The sequence below is a fragment of the Armigeres subalbatus genome, chromosome 3 (assembly GCF_024139115.2).
Source record: "Armigeres subalbatus isolate Guangzhou_Male chromosome 3, GZ_Asu_2, whole genome shotgun sequence".
NCBI lineage: Eukaryota > Metazoa > Arthropoda > Insecta > Diptera > Culicidae > Armigeres > Armigeres subalbatus.
Window position 1 is genome coordinate 78,943,467 of NC_085141.1, and position 24,933 is coordinate 78,968,399.

At 41.6% G+C, this 24,933-nt stretch overlaps 1 protein-coding gene across 2 annotated transcripts in view; it reads left to right on the top strand.

The window, feature by feature from the left end:
• The window catches only part of LOC134225771 (b(0,+)-type amino acid transporter 1), a 261,977-nt gene that overhangs the window by 217,882 nt on the left and 19,162 nt on the right, over window positions 1-24,933 (top strand). For both annotated transcript variants that reach the window (XM_062706126.1, XM_062706125.1), the window contains exon 5: window positions 24,317-24,559. In XM_062706126.1, coding sequence (XP_062562110.1) covers window positions 24,317-24,559 — 243 coding nt within the window. The remainder of the gene's footprint in view (window positions 1-24,316; window positions 24,560-24,933) is intronic.

The window sequence follows — 24,933 nt, forward strand, 5'->3', positions numbered from 1 at the left end:
TAATAATGCAAAAATGGCTGAAGGGTCCAAGATTGAGTATAGATATCATAGAAAGATGATTGTTGGTTTTCGGACCGCCCTAATGAACCAATTTTCGAAGCAGTGCTCGATTACGGTTTGCAACAGCTTAAAACTATTGTATTGGATTTGCAGAATAAACGATAAATAAAATATATGTTACATTATTCGCTTCTTTTCCAGTACTTTCTATTACTAACTACTTACATTTATAGTTTCTTCCCGTTCTATCCTCTTTCTAAAGGTTGATTTACCGACGGCTTATTTCACTTTATCCTTCTGCAAACATCGTTAGATTTTAGCAAAAGTACAATATAATAAACCATATTTATCACCATTTACCGATCTTAGAATTCACTATCCACAGTACTCCTTCACTTTCAATAGTCTACAAATTCAACTTCTAACTTTTAAATCAACTTTTCTACTTCAATAAACTTTTAATCCATTTCTATCTAGCCCCAATTTGTTTTGTTTATTTACCTCCCTTCTCTTGCTCTCGTCATACTCACACATACTAACGTCTACGATGATACCGTTTCGCCTCGACAACATCTTTTACTGCGAAACGGATGCACCATCGTTCTCGTCGGGTGCGCGAAGCCTACGGTTGCTCAATGCTGGGTAGTAGCGGTGCCAACATACCCCCTCCCCGTATCATCCTGAATCTCCAGCACCGCTAGCTTCATCACCGTCCTCCTCAACTTACCCTTTACCGCTTGCCGAATTCGGTCGTCCACTCCCGGATAGACCTCCATCACGATGCCACGAATCCAGCTTTTCCGCACCGCGTCATTTGCGATGAATACACGGTCACCACGGGTCAATGGTGACATTTCTTTATGCCATTTTGTTTGCTGGTTGATCGATGGCAAATATTCAGACACCCACCGTGCCCACAGTTTGTCCGACAACAATTGCGAGCGCTTGAAACGGTCCCGCAATGATTTGTCTTCGAATGTTTGTGAAACGAACTGTTTCATATTCATTTTTCCTTCGCCGTGGACGAAATGATTCCGCGTCAATGTGTCTTCTGCCTCTGATTCCATGGCAATGTATATCAATGGTCGCGAGTTGATGATGTCTTCGGCATCCGCAATAGCTGCCAAACATTGGGTAATAGACTGCCCATTAACTGAGCATACCAGCCGCTTCCAGATGCCACCCAAGTGCGGAGTACTAGGCAGATCGATACTCAGGTAGGCTCTGTAATCTTCTAATTCTTGCTCGCGTTCTTTGCGTACATGTAGAGCCACGAAACGACGGTGACCGCAGAGAATCCACGAAAACACAGTCTTCGAGTCGGCCCATATAAAACGCTTCTCGATACTCAAGATCCACTGGTATAGCTTGATCGAAGATGTAACTTTGTCAAATGCCGGATTCCACACGATCGCTGCCACCATGCCACCAGGCTTCTTAGCTCCACCGATGCTAATGCACTCATTTTCCTTTCGTCCCCCGTCGGTCCCTAGAAACTCCTTCGTCCACGTCACCGTTTCGTCGATCGTGTCTGCAACCTCAGGATTCGCTGATGAATCATTTCGGAGCAAAATTCTTTGCGCTCTCTTAGCTTCATCTCTGATCCGTAGCTCATGGTACATATCCTCTATGTCCGCACCAAATCCGATCTCTCGCTCTCGAAACTTGCAAACTATCACCGGCAAGGCAGCCAGCATATCCGGAACGTTCAGCAACTTCGAGTTCCATGGCACTCTTCTCACTTCTGCTTTTCTTTTCTGCTGCACGCACCATACCTTGCTGCAATCGAACGATAATAGTTCGAACGGCGTGTGCTCGTGCCCCTTTGCTAGGTATTCGGCAATCACGGTGCGCAACTCGATGTATAGTGCGGAATCTTTTCTGGAGCGATTTCCCAGCCCAACCAGCCGCTTTATAGCCGTGGAACAGCTGTTAGGGAACTCTGGATCGTCGTTTTTCCACAGCAGCCCCGTTCCGAACCGGCCTCCTATCCATTTCGTTGCCTTCTTCTGCGTTTCTTTTGCTCCTCTATTTTCTTCCGACCTGGGAAGCAAGGCCACGGAAATGCCCGATTCTTTTAGTACGTGCAGCTCCTGATTGCTCACCGTGCTACAAGTATGATGGCCAACGATTCCACTATCCGTAGTATTCGCGCCGGTCGGCCCGTAGACGGTCCATTCCAGCTTAGACCTAACTGCTATCGGCTCTTCCGGCCGTTCTATTCTTGACTCGATCGGAGCGTAAAGCTTTATGTCTTTCAATCCGATCAGAATCTGTGGAGTCGTTTGTGGAACGTCTCCAACCGGCAGACCGCGAAGGTGGCTGTAGTGCTTCAGAACTTCCAACACAGCTACTGAATGCTGCGGAAGCTTCAAACTCTACACCGTATGGGCACTCTTGATGAAAAAACGTTGGCCAAATCCTCTTGCAGAGATGTATAGGTCCACACATCGCGAATCCTTTTCGACTCGCGATACTCCGGCGGTCCAAGTCACTCGCAGCGGCTGCGTCACACCACGAATTCTCAGCCGGTCGACCAGCGTTTTCTCCACCAGTGTATACGAAGAACCTTCATCTAGAAAAGCGAACGTGTTCACTGAGTAGTTTCCGCAGTGCAGTGCGACCGGCATCATGCGGAAAATGACGGATGGCTTCGGTTGGATAGCGTGGAGGTTACAATTCGAACAAACGATTGACCTTGGTGAATGCAAAAGGGGGTTGTGGCGCTCTTTACACCCATCGATATTGCAACGGAAATTTAGCTTGCAATTAGCGGTCCCGTGCTCGTTTAGGCACAGCTGGCACAGATTCCATCTGCGAACTGCTTCCCACCGCTCAGTGTAGTGGAGTCTTTGTAAGTTGTCACAATTTCGAATCCGATGATCCACTCCGCCACAGATCCTGCACGGTGTTCTCTCCCTAGCGTACGGACTCCAATCCGTGTTCTCCTTTGCGTCATGTGCGTGCAGGTACCCTTCACTCGCCCTGCTTCTCGGATTCACGTTCTTTGAACCGAGCTCTCCTAATCGGGATGCTTCTCCGTAGGCAACCACTTCACTGGCATCCTTTACTATACGCGACAAGAAATTAGACAGCGTTCGTAGTGTCACCACCTTACTCTTCCTTCGGTACCGTACCCATTCCAGCTGGGTTCCAGCAGGAAGCTTCTCCGTCAGGTCTTGGATGAGCATTGGATTGACCATGTGCGTAGTTAAACCGGTAGCTTCCAAGTGATCGGCAAGCTGTTGAACTACTATTCCGAAGCTTATGAAACTTGCCAACCGATCTGCCTTCGGTGGGGCTGCGTTGCGAACTTTCGACAATAGCATGTTGAGAAGTCGCTCTGGCCTGCCATACAACATGCGCAGTGTCTCCATGATCTTCGGGACCGATTTCGGCAGAAGTAACCTGCTCCTGACCGCTTCCAGCGCCTCTCCTTTTAGGCACTCCTGTAGCCTGGCCAAATTTTCCACGTTGGAAAAGCCGCACGCCTTCGTAGACGTCTCGTAGCTACTGACGAACATCGGCCATTCCTCTAGTTTCCCAGAAAATATTGGCAAGTTCTTTGACAGGAACTGGCGAGCGGATAGCTGAGCCCTTGTTGGTTCTTGACTTCTAGTTCGCTGACCTTCTTTCACTCCAGCACGCTTTCGGTGGAATTTTCTTCTCTCCTTCTCTTCTTCGGAACTCTCAGAACTCTCTTCTGCTACTGAATGTTCTTCCTCATCCTCGGAACTCTCTTCTTCCTCGCAGATACTGTTTTCTTCAGACGACTCTTCTTCCTCCAATTCTTCATCACTCTCGTAGACGCGAAGAACCTCCGATAGACTTCTTTGTAAGCTTTTCAGTCGCTTTTGGTGTCGAATGCTTACGGTAGGCCCCTCTAGCATCGCTCACCACCGCTTCCACCGGAAGAGCTTTCCCAGGCTTTCCATTCCTCGACTTTTTCTTCTCGAGCTTTTGCCCTGGCTTTTTTCGATCCGGTTTCGTTTTTTCCAGCGCTACGTTTTTCGAGCTTTCCTCGTCTTCACCACCTACGGCACCTTCTTGCTCCACTTCTCGACCAGTCAACTCCTTCTTCCGCTTCAACTTCAACTGCTTCAGCTTTGCTTCCATCTCTTCTCGCATCTCGTTCAGTTTCTTTTGATGGGTCTCTTCTTCGGCGATCTTCTTTTCCATTTGCGCCTTCTCGAACTCCAGTTCCATCTTCCGCTTCTCCTGCTCGACCTGCTGGCGCATCTCGAACAGCTCTTGCTGAACCTCCATCCGCTTCTGGTGCAGGATCCTCTCCTTCTCCAGTATTCGCTTCTGCTTCTTCTTTTCCTTTTCTAGTTTCTTCAACTCCTTTTGAAGCTCGCTCGACGAACCGGACTCTTCACTTTCACCTTTCCTGTCACTACACTCCTGACAGCACCAAGAAACGTCTTTGATTTCAGCCGTGACGCCAACACAGCCGAAGTGGAACCACTGCTGACAATGGTCACAAAATACCATTTGCGACTCTTCGTCATCCGGTCGGTCGCAAGCCGCGCATAAACCTGCCGATCGATAGAATTAAAATGTAAAACAGAACAGCACATGGGGAGATCGTTGCCTGGATCTTTTTGCCTGTCTTGGCACGGTGGTTTCCATACCACTAACCAAGCCGTCCACAACCAGGACGTTAGGCAAGAAGATTCACGCTTCGATTGTGTGTTGTTCAATAGATGGTCTTTCTTTCTCCCTTTCACCCTCTATCGTTTCATACTTGTTCGCGCCCTAGCGAACGGCTTTCAATCTGATGATTTTCAATTATCTTTCGATTATCTACTCCCTCATACTTTGAGTAGAAATGACCGATAAAGCCGATAAAACAATCATTCACCTAAGTTCAGAAGTTCCTCCGTAAGATCCTCCAGGAACTCCTAAGACAGTTCCTTTAAGAATTCCTCCATGAAATGCTCAGAAAGTTTCCTCCAGGAAATCCTCAGAAAGTTCCTTAAGGGAATCCTTCGAAGGTCAAATCTTTTTCTGTATTTAGTTTGTATTAGGGCACTATAAACTAGGAGAGAGGGAGTTGATTGATAAATTGTAAAGAGATTTATTTAAATTATAGAAATTTATATAAATATATTTAAATATGTCATTGAACCATATTTAAAAGATTCCCGGAAAACAAAAATAATAAACAATAACACAAACAAAATTCTTTCTTGATTTGTAGCGAAAATGAAAACATATCTAACATATCTTACAAAATCATTCTCTATAATCGTTTCGCCTAGGTAAATATTTATCGCATATAAAGTAACATTAGGGCGAAGTGGAGGTCGAGATTATGTTTTCTGTTCAAAAACGGAAATTTTTTCCTTCATTCCCGGGTGAAGAAAAAAATCTACACACCCATCATGATAGAAATTGACGCAACGACGTCAACCGACGGAGCCGGACGAGACGTTGCGGTCTAGATTTATGCAGTTGTTTTCGTTGTCTTGTCGTGTCGTTTCCGCATGACAAGTCCCATCGTGGTCCGGCATTAATGAGATCACATGAGCCGCGGTGCGGACTGGGGACCACTACCACCACCACCACGCACTGGCGTATCCGAGGAGTTGGATTTGGACTTTGATTACTAAGTTGTCACGAAAATAAAAACGGAACCAGAAGCTATTCATAAGCTTTTCACAATTTTTCGTTATCAAAGAATATTGCCTGTTTTAAGCAAACATAATTCACATACTTCGTTTGCCAATTTTATTTGTCTTTTGTGTTGACGATTTGTACTATCCCATTTAAATCCACCTTTTGATTGTAGCTTTACGAATGCGTATTTCGACCTCAACAGTAAAGCCGTCTTCTCAGTGTCTCGTATATGGCAAGACTCGAAATACGAATCTGTAAATTAACAATCAAGTGGTGGAATTAAATGGGATAATACTAACTCGTCGAATGATAAGTATAGACATTCCACTAAAAAGCTCCGAATATGTTTCTAATCATTTTAATTATATCTCTTACGTTTGGATCGGAAAATGAAGCAAATTTTCCAAACCCAAGTGAATGCCGTGCTCGAAGATCTGGATACGTCTTCTTAAACCTGAGGACGCCTATGACCAAAACGGGGTTGCTGTCCACACCATTTGCGTCTCGTTGCTTCTTGATTATGTTCTACCGCGAATCCTGTACAAATTTAGTTTTGAGTTCACGGCAATCTTTTATCTTATCTCCACGTTTTCCTAGCTTTCGCTGGCATATTCAGCATTTTTCTTTAGAAACTGAAAATCTGAAGCAGAAACTTCAAATGACGCACAGGCGAATTCTTATATGATATTGTTACATAAAAGGGGCCATCTATAGAAACATTTTGTGCTTGGTATTTTCTTCGTATTATTGGCAAAGGATTTTATATTGATCAAGTATTTTGAAACTTGACCAATTGTTTAGATATATGTATGTAATTATCTCTAACGTCTAACGTGATATGTACTTATATCCGAGACGGTCAAGCGGACCAAATCATTCAGCCTCAAACTCTGATTTTTTCACTGTAAAGGAAAGATTGTAGTCAACATACGTTCGGGGCATGACATGACATGCATTGCGTCCCCACTTCTCAGTCATTGATCCAGTCAAATTCGCCAGCTTATGTGACATCCAACCAGTCTGATAATTTCAATAAATATTTTTAGTGTCGAAAAGCAAGTATTTGAGAAATGTCTCATGGTGAAAGCAGATTTTATTCCTGCCTTAAAGTTGGGTCAGTCCAATTATTATCATTAGTTTGTTTAAATATGTAGCTGAGGCAACTGTTTGTCTTGTTGTCATCGGAATAAAGAAGGAGAAGACCGCCAGCTCTCATTGAGTAAAAAGTAGAATCATTGAAATTTCACAGTGGTATAGGAAGGAAATGAAGTACATTTTTGTTATCAAAGTAAAATTAAAGATGTTTTTAAAAAAAAATCTTGGTTTAAGGGGTTAGAATTTCAAAAGCACACAAAATAAACATGACATCTTGATTTTTATATTTTTTTCGAATAAGCTTGTTGAATTTTTTATCTCACAAACTAAAAATTGTTTGGCTAAAAGAGGAATTGTAATCCTCATTTTCTGTATCATGCCATGTCAAATTTCCATGATTCTACTTTTCTCGAAACTTTTCCAGATGGCAGCACTGATTAAGGAACCGATCCCATACTTGTACAGCACTACAGTACCGAAAATTGAATAAAAGCACATACATGCGGTATATAAGAATGCTACGGGAAGATGCCCCTACTTAACATCCAACGCCTCCGAAACAAAACACCTTTAGGATATTCCCTCATATTTGTTGCGGTTCAATGTGAGCCACCCACCGCGAGTTTGCATCGGTGGTGACGAAATCGAGGTGGTAGAAGAATTTGTGTACTTGGGCTCACTGGTGACTGCCGAAAATGACACCAGCAGAGAAATTCGGAGACGCATAGTGGCTGGAAATCGTACGTACTTTGGACTCCGCAAGACGCTCCGATCGAATAGAGTTCGCCGCCGGACCAAACTGACAATCTACAAAACGCTCATTAGACCGGTAGTCCTCTACGGACACGAGACCTGGACGATGCTCGTGGAGGACCAACGCGCACTTGGAGTTTTCGAAAGGAAAGTGCTGCGTACCATCTATGGTGGGGTGCAGATGGCGGACGGTACGTGGAGGAGGCGAATGAACCACGAATTGCATCAGCTGTTGGGAGAACCATCCATCGTTCACACCGCGAAAATCGGACGACTGCGATGGGCCGGGCACGTAGCCAGAATGTCGGACAGTAACCCGGTGAAAATGGTTCTCGACAACGATCCGACGGGCACAAGAAGGCGAGGTGCGCAGCGGGCAAGGTGGATCGATCAGGTGGAAGATGACTTGCGGACCCTCCGTAGACTGCGTGGTTGGCGACGTGTAGCCATGGACCGAGCCGAATGGAGAAGACTCTTATATACCGCACAGGCCACTTCGGCCTTAGTCTGAATAAATAAAAAATAATTGTTGCGGTTCAGATGAACATAATAAAACTGGGCCTAACATTATGTTATGTTATGTAGAGGAAAAAATGTCAAAATAATAGATAGGAAGGTAGGAAAACCCGAGATTTTCCATATTTGGATGAATTATCCAACGATTTGTACCTCGCACCTCCGCCACGCACATATTGATTAGCCGACGCATGGTACGTTGTTCCCTAAGAGCTGCCAGCTAAAAGGCGTATTCGGCATCAATTTTTCGGCAACAATATTTCACAACTTTTTTGAATAGAGAATAATTATCTTCTACTAGTCGGTTCGGCAGACATTGTCCTGCATAGTAGGCGAAAATGCGAGTTGTGAACTATCCATGCGATATTTCCATACGAATCTTCATTTTACCCTTGACTTTCGCATGAGGAAATATCATATAAACCTGTCGGAAACCATAACGAACATATGTGCTGAAGGGATGAAGAAAATCCATCCAGCCGTTGTCGAGTTATGTGGATACGAACACAGACCATTTCATTTTTATTATATAGAAGAAGATCTATATACATAAAAATGAATTTCTGTCTGTCTGAACCTTATAGACTCCGAAACTACTGAACCGATCGGCCTGAAAATTTGCATGCAGAGGTTTTTGGGGCCGGGGAAGGTTCCTAAGATGGTTCGAAACCCCTCCCTCCTTTGGAAAGGGGGGTCCCATACAAATGAAACATAAATTCCTGCAGAACTCGAGAACTAAGCAGAGAGTAAATCAATTTTAGGCGAAACGAAGTTCGTCGGGTCTGCTAGTTTTCTTCTTCTATATCAGCGGTTCTCAACCTGGGGTACATGTACCCCTGGGGATACTTTCGCTGGCCCTAGGGGGTACCTCGGACAAAAATGCCTAATGGCGGACGTATTAAATTCCAATTGAAACTTATTGTTTAAGTTTTGATAATTCCGTATTTTTTATCTCAAAACTTTGTCTTGTACATAATATACATCTTCTTCTTCTTATTGGCATTACATCCCCATACTGGGACAAAACCGCCTCGCAACTTAGTGTTCATTAAGCACTTTCACAGTTATTAACTGCGAGGTTTCTAAGCCAGGTTACCATTTTTGCATTCGTATATCATGAGGCTGGCATGATGATACTTTTATGGCAAGGGAAGTCGAGACAATTTCCAATCCGAAAATTACCTAGACCGGGACCGGGAATCGAACTCAGCCACCCTCAGCATGGTCTTGCTTTGTAGCCGCGCGTCTTACCGCACGGCTAAGGAGGGCCCCTACATAATATACATGGCGAACGGTAAATCAAAGCCAAATAAATCCTGCCCTCCTTAACCAGCACAGCGTATGAAGGGCTGCAGAATAAAAATCAAACGGACAAAAGGCTTTTAGGAAAAGCTCGGTTGCTTCGCTGCAAGAGTTGCAAGAGTATTAGAAGCATCCTTCTACGCTTCTCGGAAGACGTCTTCCAAGAAGCTCGAAGGCCTCCTTTCAAGAAGCCTTTTTTCAAAAAGTTCGGAAGCCTCGGAAGCCTGGAAGTCCTCTCCTTTCAAAAGGCTCGCAAAGCTCCTTTCAAGAGGCTCGGAAGCCTCCTTTCAAACGGCTCGGAAGCCTCCCTTCATCAGGCTCGGAATTCTACGTTCAAAAGGTTCAGAAGCGTCCTTTCAAGATGCTAAAGAGGCCTTATTTTAACATTTTAAGTGGCTCGAAGGCCGCCTTTCTAGAGGATCAAAAGTCTCTCTTCAAGATACTCAGAAGCCTCTTATCAAGAGGTGCAGAGGCCTTCTTTCAAGAGATTCAGAAGCTCAATGCAAGAGGCTTTGAATTGTACTTTCAAATGGCTTATGGAAGCCTACTTCAAGAGGGGGTACCTCTCAAGAAAAAGGTTGAGAACCGCTATTCTATATAATAAAAATGAAATGGTCTGTGTTCGTATCCGCATAACTCGAAAACGGATGGAAGGATTTTGTTCATTTCTTCAGCAGACATGTTCATTATAGTTTCCGACGGGTTTATATGATATTTCCTCATGCAAAAATCACGAGTAAGGTTGAGTAAATCGAGAAAATCTGAAATTAAGATTCGTACGGATATTTTGCATCGCCAATTTTCGCCTACTATGCAGGACAACGTCTGCCGGGTCACCTAGTTATTGATATTTTGAGTTAAGTTTTTAGCTGTTGCATGAAGTGAGTATATCACTGAATATCGTTATGACTGTAAGATAATAAATTTGGAAAAACTCATTCAAAAGATATTAAACAATTTTTGGGACTTTCAAGTTATTTTTGGAAGTTCGTACAGGATTTTGCAACTATTCCAAGGCCATTGTTTTGTCTTCCTGAAAAAGAAACAAAATTTGTGTTTGATCAGGAACAGTAAGATGCTTTCAATGCATCTAAACTAAATTAATATCGCCACCAATTGATCTGACGTACGATCATTATGCTGCGAAATATGTATTGATGATAGTATAATTTTTATAAAGCTTTTTCCCACGAAATCTACAAGTTCAAATGAAACCATTTCTCATTCGACAAATATATTAATTTTTATAGTAAGCCTAACCAAATAGATTTGGATAAAGGCGGCTTTATTTACATCCCAAAAATTAAAAAAAAAACCTTATTAATCCACCTAGCGGTGATGGTGCCTTTCTCGTGCATTAAAAAAAATGTAATTTGGCCATTTCTTTTGATCCCATAGTCTGATTTGGCCAATTTTCAATAGGAAACAATGGTAGAGTATTCTGCGACTAATGCAACTTGTTGAGGATAAGTGCTCGAAAAATGAGTGACACTTTTTCACGCGATTATTCCGAAAAAAAAGAATTTTGGCCATAACTTCCGATCCCATAGTCCGATCTTGCCAATTTTCAATAGGAAATAGTGGGATAGAATTCTGCGTCGAATGCAACAATCGGTTAAGGATAAGGGCCCGAAAAAAGAGTGACACTTTTGCTACATTTTGGTACGTGGGTGCGCACAGACACACGCACACACACACCTGCAGTCGTGGAAGCACAGAAAACACGGAGAAGTCAACTTCTTCCTGACGCAGTTCCTGTCAGGCCATGGATGCTTCAGGAAGTATTTGCATAGATTCGGACACGTAGAGTCTCCACTTTGTCCGGCCTGTCCGAACTGTGAAGAAACACCGGAGCACGTGATATTCGACTGCCCACGATTCAGGGCAGAACGGAGTTGGATCTCAACGGTCAGCACTCGTAGCATAAATCCCGACAACATCGTTCAGGAAATGTGCGAAGAGGAGAATACGTGGAACGTGGTGAACAGAGCAGTAACGCAGATCATGCTGTCGTTGCAGCGAAAATGGCGTGAAGACCAGAGGACACTGGACAGTGAGCGAAGGTGATGAGTAGTAGCCGATCGTGGGAAAACGACCGGTTTGGAGTCGTCGGGGCGCCAGTGAACCGGAAGCCATCCTTCAACCGGAATCACTGGACTGACCTCGGCACTCAATCGGTACGCCTAATGATCGATGTAACCGTATCGGAAGAGCCGTGCCGTAATTAAGAAGTGAGAGCAATTGTACGAGCGCCAAATGCAAAACGTGTCGTAGGGGAGATACGCAGTCATACTGTCATCAGTGATGATGAGGAGAATGCAGCAAACTAGAAATGCTTGCTAGAAGCTCTACAAGTGATGTGCATAAGCACAGATTTACCTTCATCCCTCTATAAAAAAGCACACACACATTAATGGAGATCATCCAGTTAAATCTCAATCATTGTGTCACATTGTGTTGCGGTGTCACAGCAACTGTTGTGGCAGTCGACAACAGAAGCAATGTGTGACGTGGCAATTATTGCTGAACCGTATTGGATTCCTTCTGACAACGGTAACTGGGTGGCGGATTAATCGGGGATTGCGGCTATCCAAGTGATGGGCAAATTCCCTATTCAAAAAGTAGTAGACAGCTAAAGCGAAGATTTCGTTATCTCCAAAATCAACGGGATCTTCGTGAGTAGCTGCCACGCACCCCCAAGATGGACTTTGGAGCAGTATAACCGGATGCTGAACTCACTCACGGAAAAGCTGATCGGCCGAAAACCGGTAATTATCGGAGGTGACTTCAACGCTAGGGGAATGGAGTGGGGAAGCAGACTGACTAACCCCAGAGGTTACAGTTTGCTGCAGTCCACAATAGGGAAATCCGATGTCAAGGTGGAAAAAAATGATAACTTTCTTCACGAACAACTTACAGAAAAGATCAAGAGCTTATTCGAAAGGAAATTTTGCAAACAATTCAGTGAGCGCTGTTTCATGGACGTGGGACGCTTCTGTATGTAGTTATTGAGCTCGTTTTGCCCTAATGCCCCATATATCGCGAGTTTCCAAACTATTTGTCATTTTATCTTTAAGACATTGTTCTAAAATTGAGTTTAGCTCTTCACTATGGATCCACAGAAGGGCACTAAATATATTTTGTTGGTAAAAGTTGGAAATTTAAGGAATTTTGGGGTCAAATACGCATCAAAGTGCATTTTATGTGAAATTTTCATGTATTCTGTAAGAAATAGTAATATTTACAGATAAGTGTTGATATTATTGTCTCAAAGTGTTGCACGGATATTGACAAATGTTTACCGAACAAAAATTAATGAAATAAATCGTTTCACAAATGTTTTATTTGGTTATTTATTGAGTAAAAAACGATTTTTAAAAGCTTTTGAATAGCACCGATGCCAAACATTTCCAAACCATACCCGATAGCACAACTAGACAAGAATAGTCATATGTTATGAGTCTTGATGTGATCCTGGATAGGAGGTGATGGGAGATACTCTTTTTTCTTACCTTTTTGCCCAAATTCCCCTATGAAATAATATAGCTCAATGATTCTGAGCAAGGAAATGATGTTTTAATGTTTATTTAATTGATATTTTTAATGATATAATGAAAATAACTAATAATCATATGAATCATTAAAATATTGAATTATAGGGGATTTAGGGGTCATACAGCTCATTTAATGTAACTTTTTATACAAAATACTATAACTTTTCTCACGAGCGACTCACAGATAAGGTTAAGGGCTTATTCGGAAGCGAATTTTCCAAGAAATTCAGTGAGAGATGTTTCATAGACGTGAGACACTTCTGTATGTAGTTATTAAGCTCGTTTTGCCCCAATGTCCCATACATCACAGTTTATCATATTTTTCGTGCTTTTATCTTCCAAGTATTGTACTAAAGATGTGTTCTCCTCTTCATTATAGATCCATAGAAAAGCACTATACATGATTTGTTGGTAAAAGTTGGAAATTTAAGGGATTTTGGGGTCAAATAAGTATTGAATTGCACTTTACGTGAATTTTTTATGTATTCTGTGAAAATTAATAGAAATATTATTGTTCTCCCAAAATGTTATACAGACATTGATAAATGTTTGCGAAACAATTACTAATGAAGTAAATAATTTCGCAAGTGTTTTGTTTTGTGATTTATTGTGTAAAACCCGATTTTTTAAATGCTTCTGAAAGTTCCGATGCCAATCATTCCCAAACCACACCCGTTTGCACAACTAGATAAGAGTAAATATATTAGTCGATGTGATAATAGATAGGAATAGATAGGAAATATTCTTTTCTCATGACATGTTTTTTTTATGGTATCAATTTTTGTTAAAAAAATTATGACAATAATATCAACTATTATCTGTAAATATCTGAATAATCAATAGGCAGTAGCCAAAATTGACTATATGTAGAGCTACATCAATGCTTACAAGTTTTTAAATCACCGTATATCAACCCTAAATGGTTATTCGATGTAATATAGTCTAAATGATTTCTTGGGTATTATTATTTTTTACAGAATACATAAAAAATTCACATAGATGCACTTTGATGATTATTTGACCCCAAAATCCCTTAAATTTCCAACAAAATATGTATAGTGCTATGTATGGATCTACAATGGTTCTACAATGAAGAGGAAAACAGAATTTCAGTGTAATTTTTGAAAGATAAAAGTACCAAAATATGAAAAATTTTGATGTATGGGACATTGGGGCAAAACCAGCTCAATAACTACATACAGAAGTGTCTCATGTCTATAAAACGTCACTCACTGAATTTCTAGGAAAATTCGCTTCCGAATAAGCCCTTAACCTTACCTGTGAGTCGCTCGTGAGAAAAGTTATAGTATTTTGTATAAAAAGTTACATTAAATGAGCTGTATGTCCCCCCTATAATTCAATATTTTTAATGATTCATATGATTATTAGTTATTTTCATTATATCATTGGAAAATATCAATTGAATAAACATTACAACATCATTTTCTTGCTCAGAATCATTGAGCTATATTATTTCATAGGGGAATTTGGGCAAAAAGGTAAGAAAAAAGAGTATCTCCCATCACCTCCTATCTATGACCACATCAAGACTCATAACATATGACTAATCTTGTCTAGTTGTGCTATCGGGTATGGTTTGGAAATGTTTGGCATCGATGCTATTCAAAAGTTTTTAAAAATCGTTTTTTACTCAATAAATAACCAAATAAAACATTTGTGAAACGATTTATTTCATTAATTTTTGTTCGGTAAACAATTGTCAATATCTGTTCAACACTTTGAGACAATAATATCAACACTTATCTGTAAATATTACTATTTCTTACAGAATACATGAAAATTTCACATAAAATGCACTTTGATGCGTATTTGACCCCAAAATCCCTTAAATTTCCAACTTTTACCAACAAAATATATTTAGTGCCCTTCTGTGGATCCAGAGTGAAGAGCTAAACTCAATTTTAGAACAATGTCTTAAAGATAAAATGACAAATAGTTTGGAAACTCGCGATATATGGGGCATTAGGGCAAAACGAGCTCAATAACTACATACAGAAGCATCCCACGTCCATGAAACAGCGCTCACTGAATTCTTTGCAAAATTCCCTTTCGAATAAGCTCTTGATCTCTTCTGTAAGTTGTTCGTGAAGCAAGTTATCAATTTTTTCCACCTTTGAAATCGGATTTCCCCATTGTGCAGTCGTTGACAAAGCTGGACGTCAGGCTGTGCAACGAAGGTACCGTTAGTACATTTCCCAGAGATGGCAGGAAGTCCTTCATCGACGTCACGTTCTGCAGTCCGTCGCTGGTGAGGAACATGAATTGGAGAGTTAGTGAGGACTATACATATAGTGATCACCTGGCGATCGGATATAGTGTAGGAACACGAATGCCGACGGAGAGATTAGGAATAGCGGGCGAAAATGGAAGGCGAAGGACTTCGACAAGGATCTTTTTATCGAAGCACTTGGAGCAGACAGCGGCGCTACAAATCAGCATGCGATGCGGCGATGCCAATGAGACTGGAGCCAAGGAAAAGCCGGCGGCTAAATTACTGGTGGAACGAAACTCTTGCTAGTCTTCGTGCTGCGTGTCTCTGAGCCAGAAGGCGCATTCAGAGAACAAGGTCTGAAATAGTCAGTGAGGAGCGTAAGGTAAGCTTCCGTGAAGCTAGATCGGGCTTCAAACGGGAGATTAAAGTCAGTAAATCCAACTGCTTCAAGGAGTTGTGCCGGGAAGCTAACGCTGATCCTTGCGGCAACGCTTATCGGGTCGTAACAGCGAGGATCAGGGGTCCAGCGACGGCAGCGGAAATGTGTCCGGACAAGCTGAAGATCATCGTTGATGGTCTCTTCCCGCAGCATGATTCTACGAGGTGGCCGCCTACACCGTACGCAGATGAAGACGGAGTAACCATTGCAGGTATGCAAGTCTCCAACGACAAGCTGTCAACAGTGGCGAAAGGTCTGAAGATGAAGAAAGCTTTGGGTCCGGTTGGAATTTCAAACTGTGGCTCTAAAAACTGCAATACTGGCGTTTCCAGATTTGTTCAGGATGGTGCTGCAGAAATGCCTAGCGGATGGTAACTTTCCGGATAGGTGGAAGATCCAGAAACTAGTGCTGCTGCCGATACCAGAGAAACCGCCGGGGAATCCAGCATCGTATAGGCCCATATGCCTGCTGGATGCACTGGGGAAGCTTCTGGAAAGGATTATCCTTAAACGGCTGACGCAGTTCACGGAGCAAGACCATGCTGAGGGTGGCTGCGTTCGATTCCCGGTGCCGGTCTAGACAATTTTCGGATTGGAAATTGTCTCGACTTCCCTGGGCATAAAAGTATCATCGTGTTAGCCTCATGATATACGAATGCAGAAATGGTAACTTGGCTTAGAAACCTCGCAGTTAATAACTGTGGAAGTGCTTAACGAACACTGCGAGGCGGCAATGTCCCAGTGGGGGATGTAATGCCAATGAAGAAGAAGAAGAAGAAGAAGACCCACTTATCGGAAAAGCAGTTCGGATTCCGAAAAGGCAGATCGACGGTGGATGCAATCAGGACGGACATCGAAGTTTCAGAGAGAGCGGCCAAGAAGAAGAAGCGCGGCAATCAATTCTGCACTGTAGTAACGATTGACGTTTAAAAACGCTCTAAACAGTGCCGGCTGGGAGGCCATCGCCGCAGCGCTGCACGGTATGCGGGTTCCTGACTACTTGTGTAGAGTCCTTGAAAGTTACTTCCAGAACCGGATCCTGGTTTACGAAACGAATTAGGGTCAGAAGTCGATTAGGGTTACGGCGGGTGTTCCGCAAGGTTTCATACGAGGCCCAACGCTGTGGAACGTTATGTACAACGGAGTTGCCCAAATGGATGAAGATCTTCGAATTCGCGTACGATGTCATCCTTACGATAAACGGAGAGTCGTTGGAAAAAGTAGAAATGCTGGTGGCGGAAACGATTGACGCAGTTGAAAACTGGATGAATGGAGTCAAGCTGCAGCTTGCTCACCACAAAACAAAAGTGATGCTGGTTAGCAACTGCCGAGAGATCCAGCGGATGCAGATTACCGTAGGAGGGCACAACATACCGTCCGTGCGGGCTTTGAGGCATCTAGGAGTGATGATCGACGACCGATTGAATTTCAACACCCATGTGGACTATTCCTCCGAAAAGGCGGCTAAAATGTTCAGTGCGTTTGCAAGGATCATGTCGAACGTGGGTGGTCCTAAAAGCAGCAGTAGACGTCTTCTGACAGCAGTATCATCCTCGATACTGAGGTACGGAACTCCAGGCTGGGGAGCTGCGCTCAAGACGAAACGTGACCGCAGAAAGTTGAACACCGTGTTTCGCCTAATGGCCGTTTGAGTCGCGAGTGCATACCGAACTTCATTTCATCGGAGGCAGTTTGCGTTACCGCTGGGATGATTCCAATCTGCATAACCATAACAGAGGATATCGAGTGTTACCAACGGAGGGATACCAGAAATGTGAGGAAGACGGTGAGACTGGACTCTATGGTGAAGTGGCAGCCGGAGTAGGACAATGCGGATAATAGAAGGTGGATCCACCGGCTCATCCCCAACGTGTCGACGTGGGTGAATAGGGAGCATGGAGAGGTGAACTTTTACCTCACACAGGTTTGCGGAAGTACGTAAAGGAATGCCTGCCCTACGGGAAGACAACATCGCAGAGCGAATGTGTAACGAAGACGACACGTGGAATGGAGAAGGGACCAGCAAATAAGCGTCGGTTTGGAGGGAAATCAGCACTTGAACCGCCAACCTGCTGAAGAAGGAAGAAAGAAAAAGGAAGTGCTTCTGGTATGTAGGGCACCGCCAGTGCGGACGTCATCTACCACCGGAACTGTCTGCAACCCGAAGACGAAGTCGGCGCAATGCGCGAAAGCGTCCCCTGCGATAGCCGCCAGTAGTCGGGGCACCATCAGTGCGGACGTTTCCTTCACCGGAACTGGTGGACCACCCTCGACGCCGGAGGAAGGAAGGAGGATTTGAGTGAGGAAGTTTGTGGCACGAGCGCTGAGGGATCGAGACAACATAACAGTAGATATCAGCATGCCAGTCAGCGAACTAGTCTAAGCTAGGGGCTGGAATTTTAGAAGAAGTGCATGAGCACAGCACCCCCCGTGTAGTCGCAACAGCCCGTGGTCCCGGGGAGATCGAGGCAAGGAGGATAAGGGACCCGGTTTATCCGGGAGGCACATTTTTAGCAGGTCGGGAGGAGCCCAGCCCTGAAGGGGAGACTGGGTACACTTGATCCCCTTTTCTGATTTGCGATGTATCACAGCCAAAATAAATAAACATACGCGATTTCCACACAAACTCTCTAAGAAATATAGTACTTAACTTTACCGATGTATGACAGCCCTTAAATTATTGTTGTTATTGAAACACAATCGATTTTTTTGGGTGCTGTCAAAAATCGACTTAAAATATTCGGGGGAAATTGATCCCTCTCCAAGAACTTGCTTTGATAAAATTAGAAAGGTGCCCTAAGATTTTTTTTAAATATTTTTCCTTCAAAATACGCGGAATTTTCGAATTGCTGTGCGTATACGTGAACGATTTTTGTTATTGAATTCGACAGCAAACGCAATTTTAAAATTTGGGGAGAGTTGATCCCCTTTCTATGATATCTACGCAATAAATAATTTTCCTGACAACCCAAATCATCAAATCTGTCAAATCTACAAAAAATTAGAAGCCTGAGAATAGATTTATATTTTTTTAAATTTTTTCGCCAATTGTTTGTATGGGTGACTAATGGGGGATCAAGTGTCCCCATATTGAGGCAATAACTTCAAATCCAAATATCCTAAAACTTTGATGGAATGTTAATACTTTCATCAGTACAGATCATTAAGCATATTTATGGCTTTGTGCTGTGAATAAACGAAAGCATTTGGTCATTGTTATGAAAAGTTGTTCAAATTTTGCGTGGCTAATAAAAAAATCTTAAGGAAGGTCAAAACTTACAAACCGCCCTGCAGAATAAATAAGGTTGTCAATCCAAAAAATAACTCACCACATAAAGGTCATTTGTGTAGAGGATCAATACTAAAAAATACGCTAGAACAAAACTACTTTAGTCCTCGATAAAACAGGGGGTGATCAAGTCTCCCGGGGTTCAAGTCTACCCACCTTCCCCTATAGGGTGGATGCTCAGATTTTTGATGGCCTTCAACCCTTTAAAAAACACACACACGCACAGACATCACCTCAATTCATCGAACTGAGTCGATCGGTATACCATACTGTTGTATGGTCCGAGCCTTCTATAAAAAGTTTGTTTTTGGAGCGATCATATAGCCTTTACGTATACTTAGTATACGAGAAAGGCAAACATATATATAATATATATATATATATATATATATATATATATATATATATATATATATATATATATATATATATAATATATATAAACTTCAATCAATTTGAACATATCAAACCAACGAACGGTCAAGTTGAGCGCATGAATAAGACTTGACGCCCATGTTTGCAAAATTATGCTATGAGAATGAGATAAGAAACAATTGAACCGTTTGTTTGAGAAACTGCATATGTGACATTTTTGGCCAAAATGAGATTTTCATTTATCCGCCCTCCCCTCGGATATGTGATCTTGCCGCGATGGGTGGGCTTTCGCCATTAGCACTGATATGGCAACCAAAGACATATCCTGTCGTGGTGGTATCACATGTTGACTATTTTTGTTTGGTGCCGAGTCACATATCTGGTATTGGCGCACTGATTTATCGCATGTGCATGTGATCCAACGGACGTCGTCTCTTGGAGCCTTGAATGGTAGTGCAGTCAGGCAGAGGCCTTTTTCATCAGCAATAATGATGTGAGTTCTCTTCTTTTCGGCAATACTTTTCTGATACGTTCCCTGTGACGCTGAGTCGTAGCCACGCTTACATTTAGCTAGTTAGGCATTTATTGAAAAAAAAAAACAAAGTATTCAAGACATTCGTAGAGAATCGACTGCTGGATTCACTGAGTAGAAGTTTTTTCAAAGCTAGGAACGTGGTGCCAGTTTTATTTTGTTATAGGGGTAACGGCTCAAACCTTGGCTCATTATGCCACGGTTGAGCACATTTATCGTTATAAATCTTCATATATTGCATTTCCAACCAGAATTATTCCACCAGCCGGCTTGCTTACATTTGGTTTTGACGCCAAATAGCAAAAAACGACGTTGAATGTCCGCAATATCTCATTTAAACCAGTGAAAGTCTCGAGAGAAATGGACAAAATGTCGGCATCCATGTCCCTATCAGGTGGACAAATTTTCAGCCCACTTGGGACGAGTGATTGTTGATTTCGAACATACGAAAGATAAAGATGGGTTGCTGTTTATAGTACCAGTCATTTTGCTTGCGTTGAATAAAGACAGCATGCAAACAAATAGAGAAAATCAAATTATCTTTTTGAGCGTGAATTCTAATTGGTTGCATGTAAAATACTACCACACTGATTGTGAGAGTGCGTTTTAGATTCCCCCAATAGCACGCTTACCAAGGACATGCTATCGAAAATCCTATTATATGAATAATTTATTTCCCAAATATTCACCATATTTGCAAATGAAGAAGTTTAGAAAAATGAAAACTGTATTAAAAACTGCAATTGCAAAAAGGCTACATGTTTTAGCCCTCAAGCTATGCCTTCAAACAAATTGCATACGTTAATTATTGGCTGCCGCAAAATTTTGAGATTTACTGCTAGTTGAAACCATGGCAGTTGTGTTGCTCAATAGAGGTAATAAACTATAGAGGACGATTGTCGCTGCGGTTTCCTTTGTTATCGTCCCCAAACATGTTGGGTACCTATCTGTCAAAACGTTCTGATTTTTACTTTGTTCGTTTTTTCCGAAACGTAAACAATGCTTTAGGTGGGGATGATGCATAACGCACTACTGAAGGAAGCCAATTGTGAAACTTATTCTAGGCAATTCCTTGCTTTGTACTGTGCATAAACAGATATAACTGTGCCAACTAGCTGATATTATTATACAATTATTCATAAATACAATTAATGGATGCTTGTTTTTAACTATGCCTGCATTGAAGTTTCATGATTGGTACGTGCGTTTGATTCCACTCCTCTCTATATCGATCAGCTGTTGTGAATCCTCTCAAAACTCTCACGTGTTTCAACTTCCCGAGTTAAAAGAATACTTTTTCGGTATCATTTTACAGATCAAAATACTTTTTGCAATCAATAATAGATCTAAATTATGATGAAGGTATTTGTCAAGTAATTTGACTTAAAATTACCTATTCACATGAAATGACGTTTAAGGTTTATCTAATGAAACATACGATCCATTGTATCTTTCCATTATTAAATGAGAATGTTTGTAGGATTCGTGCGAAAGATGATAAAACTAAATATTCATACACAAATTGAATCATTTATTTGCGAAATTATGAAGAAAATGATGTATCGAACCACGAAAGGTTAATGCTTGAATCTCTTTTGCTTGAATCGTGTTTGGGGGCCGTAAGGTAGGCAATTATTTTTGGTATGTTCTGCAAATTAAAGCGTATCGTGATTCGAGACTACATGACGTTTTAGGTTGTGAGAGGGTACTTGTCTGAGCTTTAAGGACTTTATAAATTTCAGAACCCTACCATATATGAAGCATTACTAGAGGCTTGGTGTGGGTTGAGTTTAGCGTTATGTAATTTGCGAATGAAACTTAACCGCTGAGTGGATTAACCTGTTTTAACAAAAAATCTTAGCAACCTAATCGCAAGCATCGGATATTCTATCTGCAGCTTTCGGTTATTTTCTCCAGTACGGGTTATTGGTGAGAATGTTTTGATTTTAGGGTTTCACCTATACTAACGTAGTGCTACAAATCGAAAGCACATGCCACCATTTGGCTACGGGTGCCCCCAGTATTGTCCAAAAAAGTTTTGGTTAATTATGTCGCTATACTAATGGAAATTGTGAAATAAAAATGATATCTGACATAGTGTGGTTGTTATCCATTCATCTGATGTGCGAAAGCAGGTATGTTCATTCAGAAAACTCTTTTATTGGGCAAAAGAAAAACTCTAGCACAGCCAGCCAGCATAAGTCAACGAAACATGGCTGCTAAAAAACCGAGTCAAAGTGATTTTTCACGCAAGATAATTGCTTTTAATAGTTTAAGAAGTGTATAAATTTAGAGTTATGAAGCAGATATATGTTTGATACACTTTTCTAAAGAAGCAGTGGTTAATATCTCCCTACAAATCGACGTATTATCGCTGAAATATTGATTAATTTGCGTGATGAGCCAATGTTACATCCAGGCCCAACATTACCGCCGGTTATCCTACCTCACTTCGAAGAGCAATAATAAAAAATACCACACATTATAATGATGGTATATGAACAATCTTATAACGGCTTCATTCTCGATAATTTTTACAAATAGATAGGCAATAGGCGTGATGAAGCTTTAGTTTGCCACCGAAAAGTGAATCCTATAGCTGACCTTCATTAGAACTTAATAGATACTCACCGTAATTAATCAACAATAAAGCTACTTGTTAGAACAGTTTAAAGTTATAGGCAACCTTGACAAAAAATAATAGAACAAACTAAATTCTTTAACAGTTTCCACTTTACATGATATATCGTACATTGAGTTTGTAGTGTCGACACAGCTTAAGAAGATTGACGAAACAATGACTTAAACAAAGTGATTTGAACGCATAACCTACAGGCAGAACAAACAAAGTTAATTAATTTACATTCTGCATAAAAAAAAGTTATAAAATAAAACACTAATACGCAATATTTTTTTATATTTTCAATGTGGTCACAAAAAGCTAACAAATTAAATAACTTATATAATATAATAGCCCTGTTTGTCTGTCCGGTAACTAGCCAACCAGACACAACACGCGGGGAAATTCTAACAAAAAATAAAATATTTGACACTTTAATTCATTTTTACTATCAGATGCAGAAAACAAAACCAGTGACAACCTTAGACAACCAGACACAGCATTTGATAAAAAAAATCACAGACAACAAACGTTGAAAATTTTGATTTTTTGAGAAAAAAAAATTCAAATAAAAACGCTTGCCACGGGCGCTACTGCGTCCATAAATAAACTAGTAACTTATAATTGACTAAGTGACCTTTCAAACCACATCAGCTGCTTCCAAGACAAAAGAAGAAGACATTGCTTTTAAAAACTAGAAAAACGTTGTACTAGAATTTTTGAAATTATCATTTTAGCCTTTGATCATTGACTAGTTTGCATTCAATTACATTTTGCATTAGTGTCGAGTCGATTCCAAATCCGAATCTCATTTCACCCCATCCTTATCCTACCCCATGGCGTTCAAGTGGTCTGCAAGGACTCTTCTGCCATTACCCTCTGTATTATCGGCTTTGAATTGACTTGCGCTCTCATTGCCCCACCCAGGGTTGTTAATCGTTGATTTATCGTTATCGCCGATAAAGTTGATTCTGATCAACGTTATCGGTTGCTACGATAACGATGAATCAACTGAATTATTATCGGAGTTCGATAATTTAACGTAAGTTAACTCGATAATTTTGCGATAATGGGATTACTAGATTACGCAAACAAAGTTGGTGTAAAATTTTGACAGAAGCCGAGAATGGAACAAATTGTTTGCAGCTGGTTGACCAGAGTTAATTGAAGCGGGTACTCTAGAATTATTGTTGAATACCTGCTACTCTATGAAGCAAAGGGAAAGGAGGTGTTCTGTTGGTGGTTAAGTGTTTTTTTCACTATGCAGCATAGGACTTCCAATAGAAAGATAGCGGAAATTTGCACTACCCAGGCGAGCACGTGAACAGTTTAGGGGAGAGGTGTATGGCAAGTGTCCACGATCCATACATTTTTGTATAATCTATATGAGCGGATGTCCACGCTGGGAGAGGCGGGTATCTAAACTGACCAAAACCTGTCCACGTGGTATATGGACAGCCCCTAAGGCGATACAATATTTAAAATAGATATTGCAAACACAATTAGTGAATATTTGTACTTTTAACTGGAGTACCTGTTACAGTTAACTCGATAACTATCGATAAATCAACGAATACTCGATAACGATAACGTTGATTCAACGCTTACTTTATCGTCAACGAAGCATCATCGTACAAGCGGTATCGTTATCGAAGTTGGCGTTAAATTAACGACGATAATTTATCGATTAACAACCCTGGCCCCACCAAACGCTGCAAAATGAAAATGAAAATGAAAATGAAGTTCTGCTTGCAGTTTTCAAACTGGAAGTCCCTAAGGATGTTGAGTTTTACCAAAAACTATTGATCTGTATCGAAGAAATTAAAAGATTCAATGCCAATTTGTTCAAACACAGTTTTTTGTTGTTTTCTCGGAATTGTGAAAAATGGATATAAGCAGTTTCTCAAACAAATGATTCAATTACTTGTTCAACATGTTATGAATCCTCTCATTAACATATTCGTTTCTATCTTTTATTATACCCAGGTGCATTGGCGTACGCTGAGTTAGGCACGATGAACACATCCTCCGGAGCAGAATGGGCATACTTCATGGACGCATTCGGCGCTTGGCCAGCATTTCTGTTCTCGTGGGTCTCCACGCTGGTGCTGAAACCGTCCCAGATGGCCATCATCTGCCTGTCGTTTGCGCAGTACGCCGTCGAAGCCTTCGTTGCCGAATGCGATCCACCGTTGACTGTTGTGAAAATGGTTGCACTCCTGGCGATTGGTGAGTATCGGCGCACGCAAGCGCCTATCCGAATATATTCATGGAATAGATCGTAAGTTTTCTGTCTTTCATTTCTCGTGCAAAAAATATCAAGAAAGACGCTGTTTTATGTTAAACTGTTGTTTTCGCTTATTTTGTTTTGCGTTTGAAACCGTTTGCGAACACTATTTTTAATTTTCTGTTACAGAATCACGGTTTACCTAGTAGAATAATATGAAAGTGTAGGCGTGATTCGACGGCAGCCGAGGTAGCGTGGATTACCCCCGACTCCCGCCCCCCGGAGATGAGCAGATGCAGGACACCGGAAACAGCCCAGCATCACTGCAGGGAATCTCCACATGTCCTATTACCTTATAGTTCAGCTTTCTCCTAGC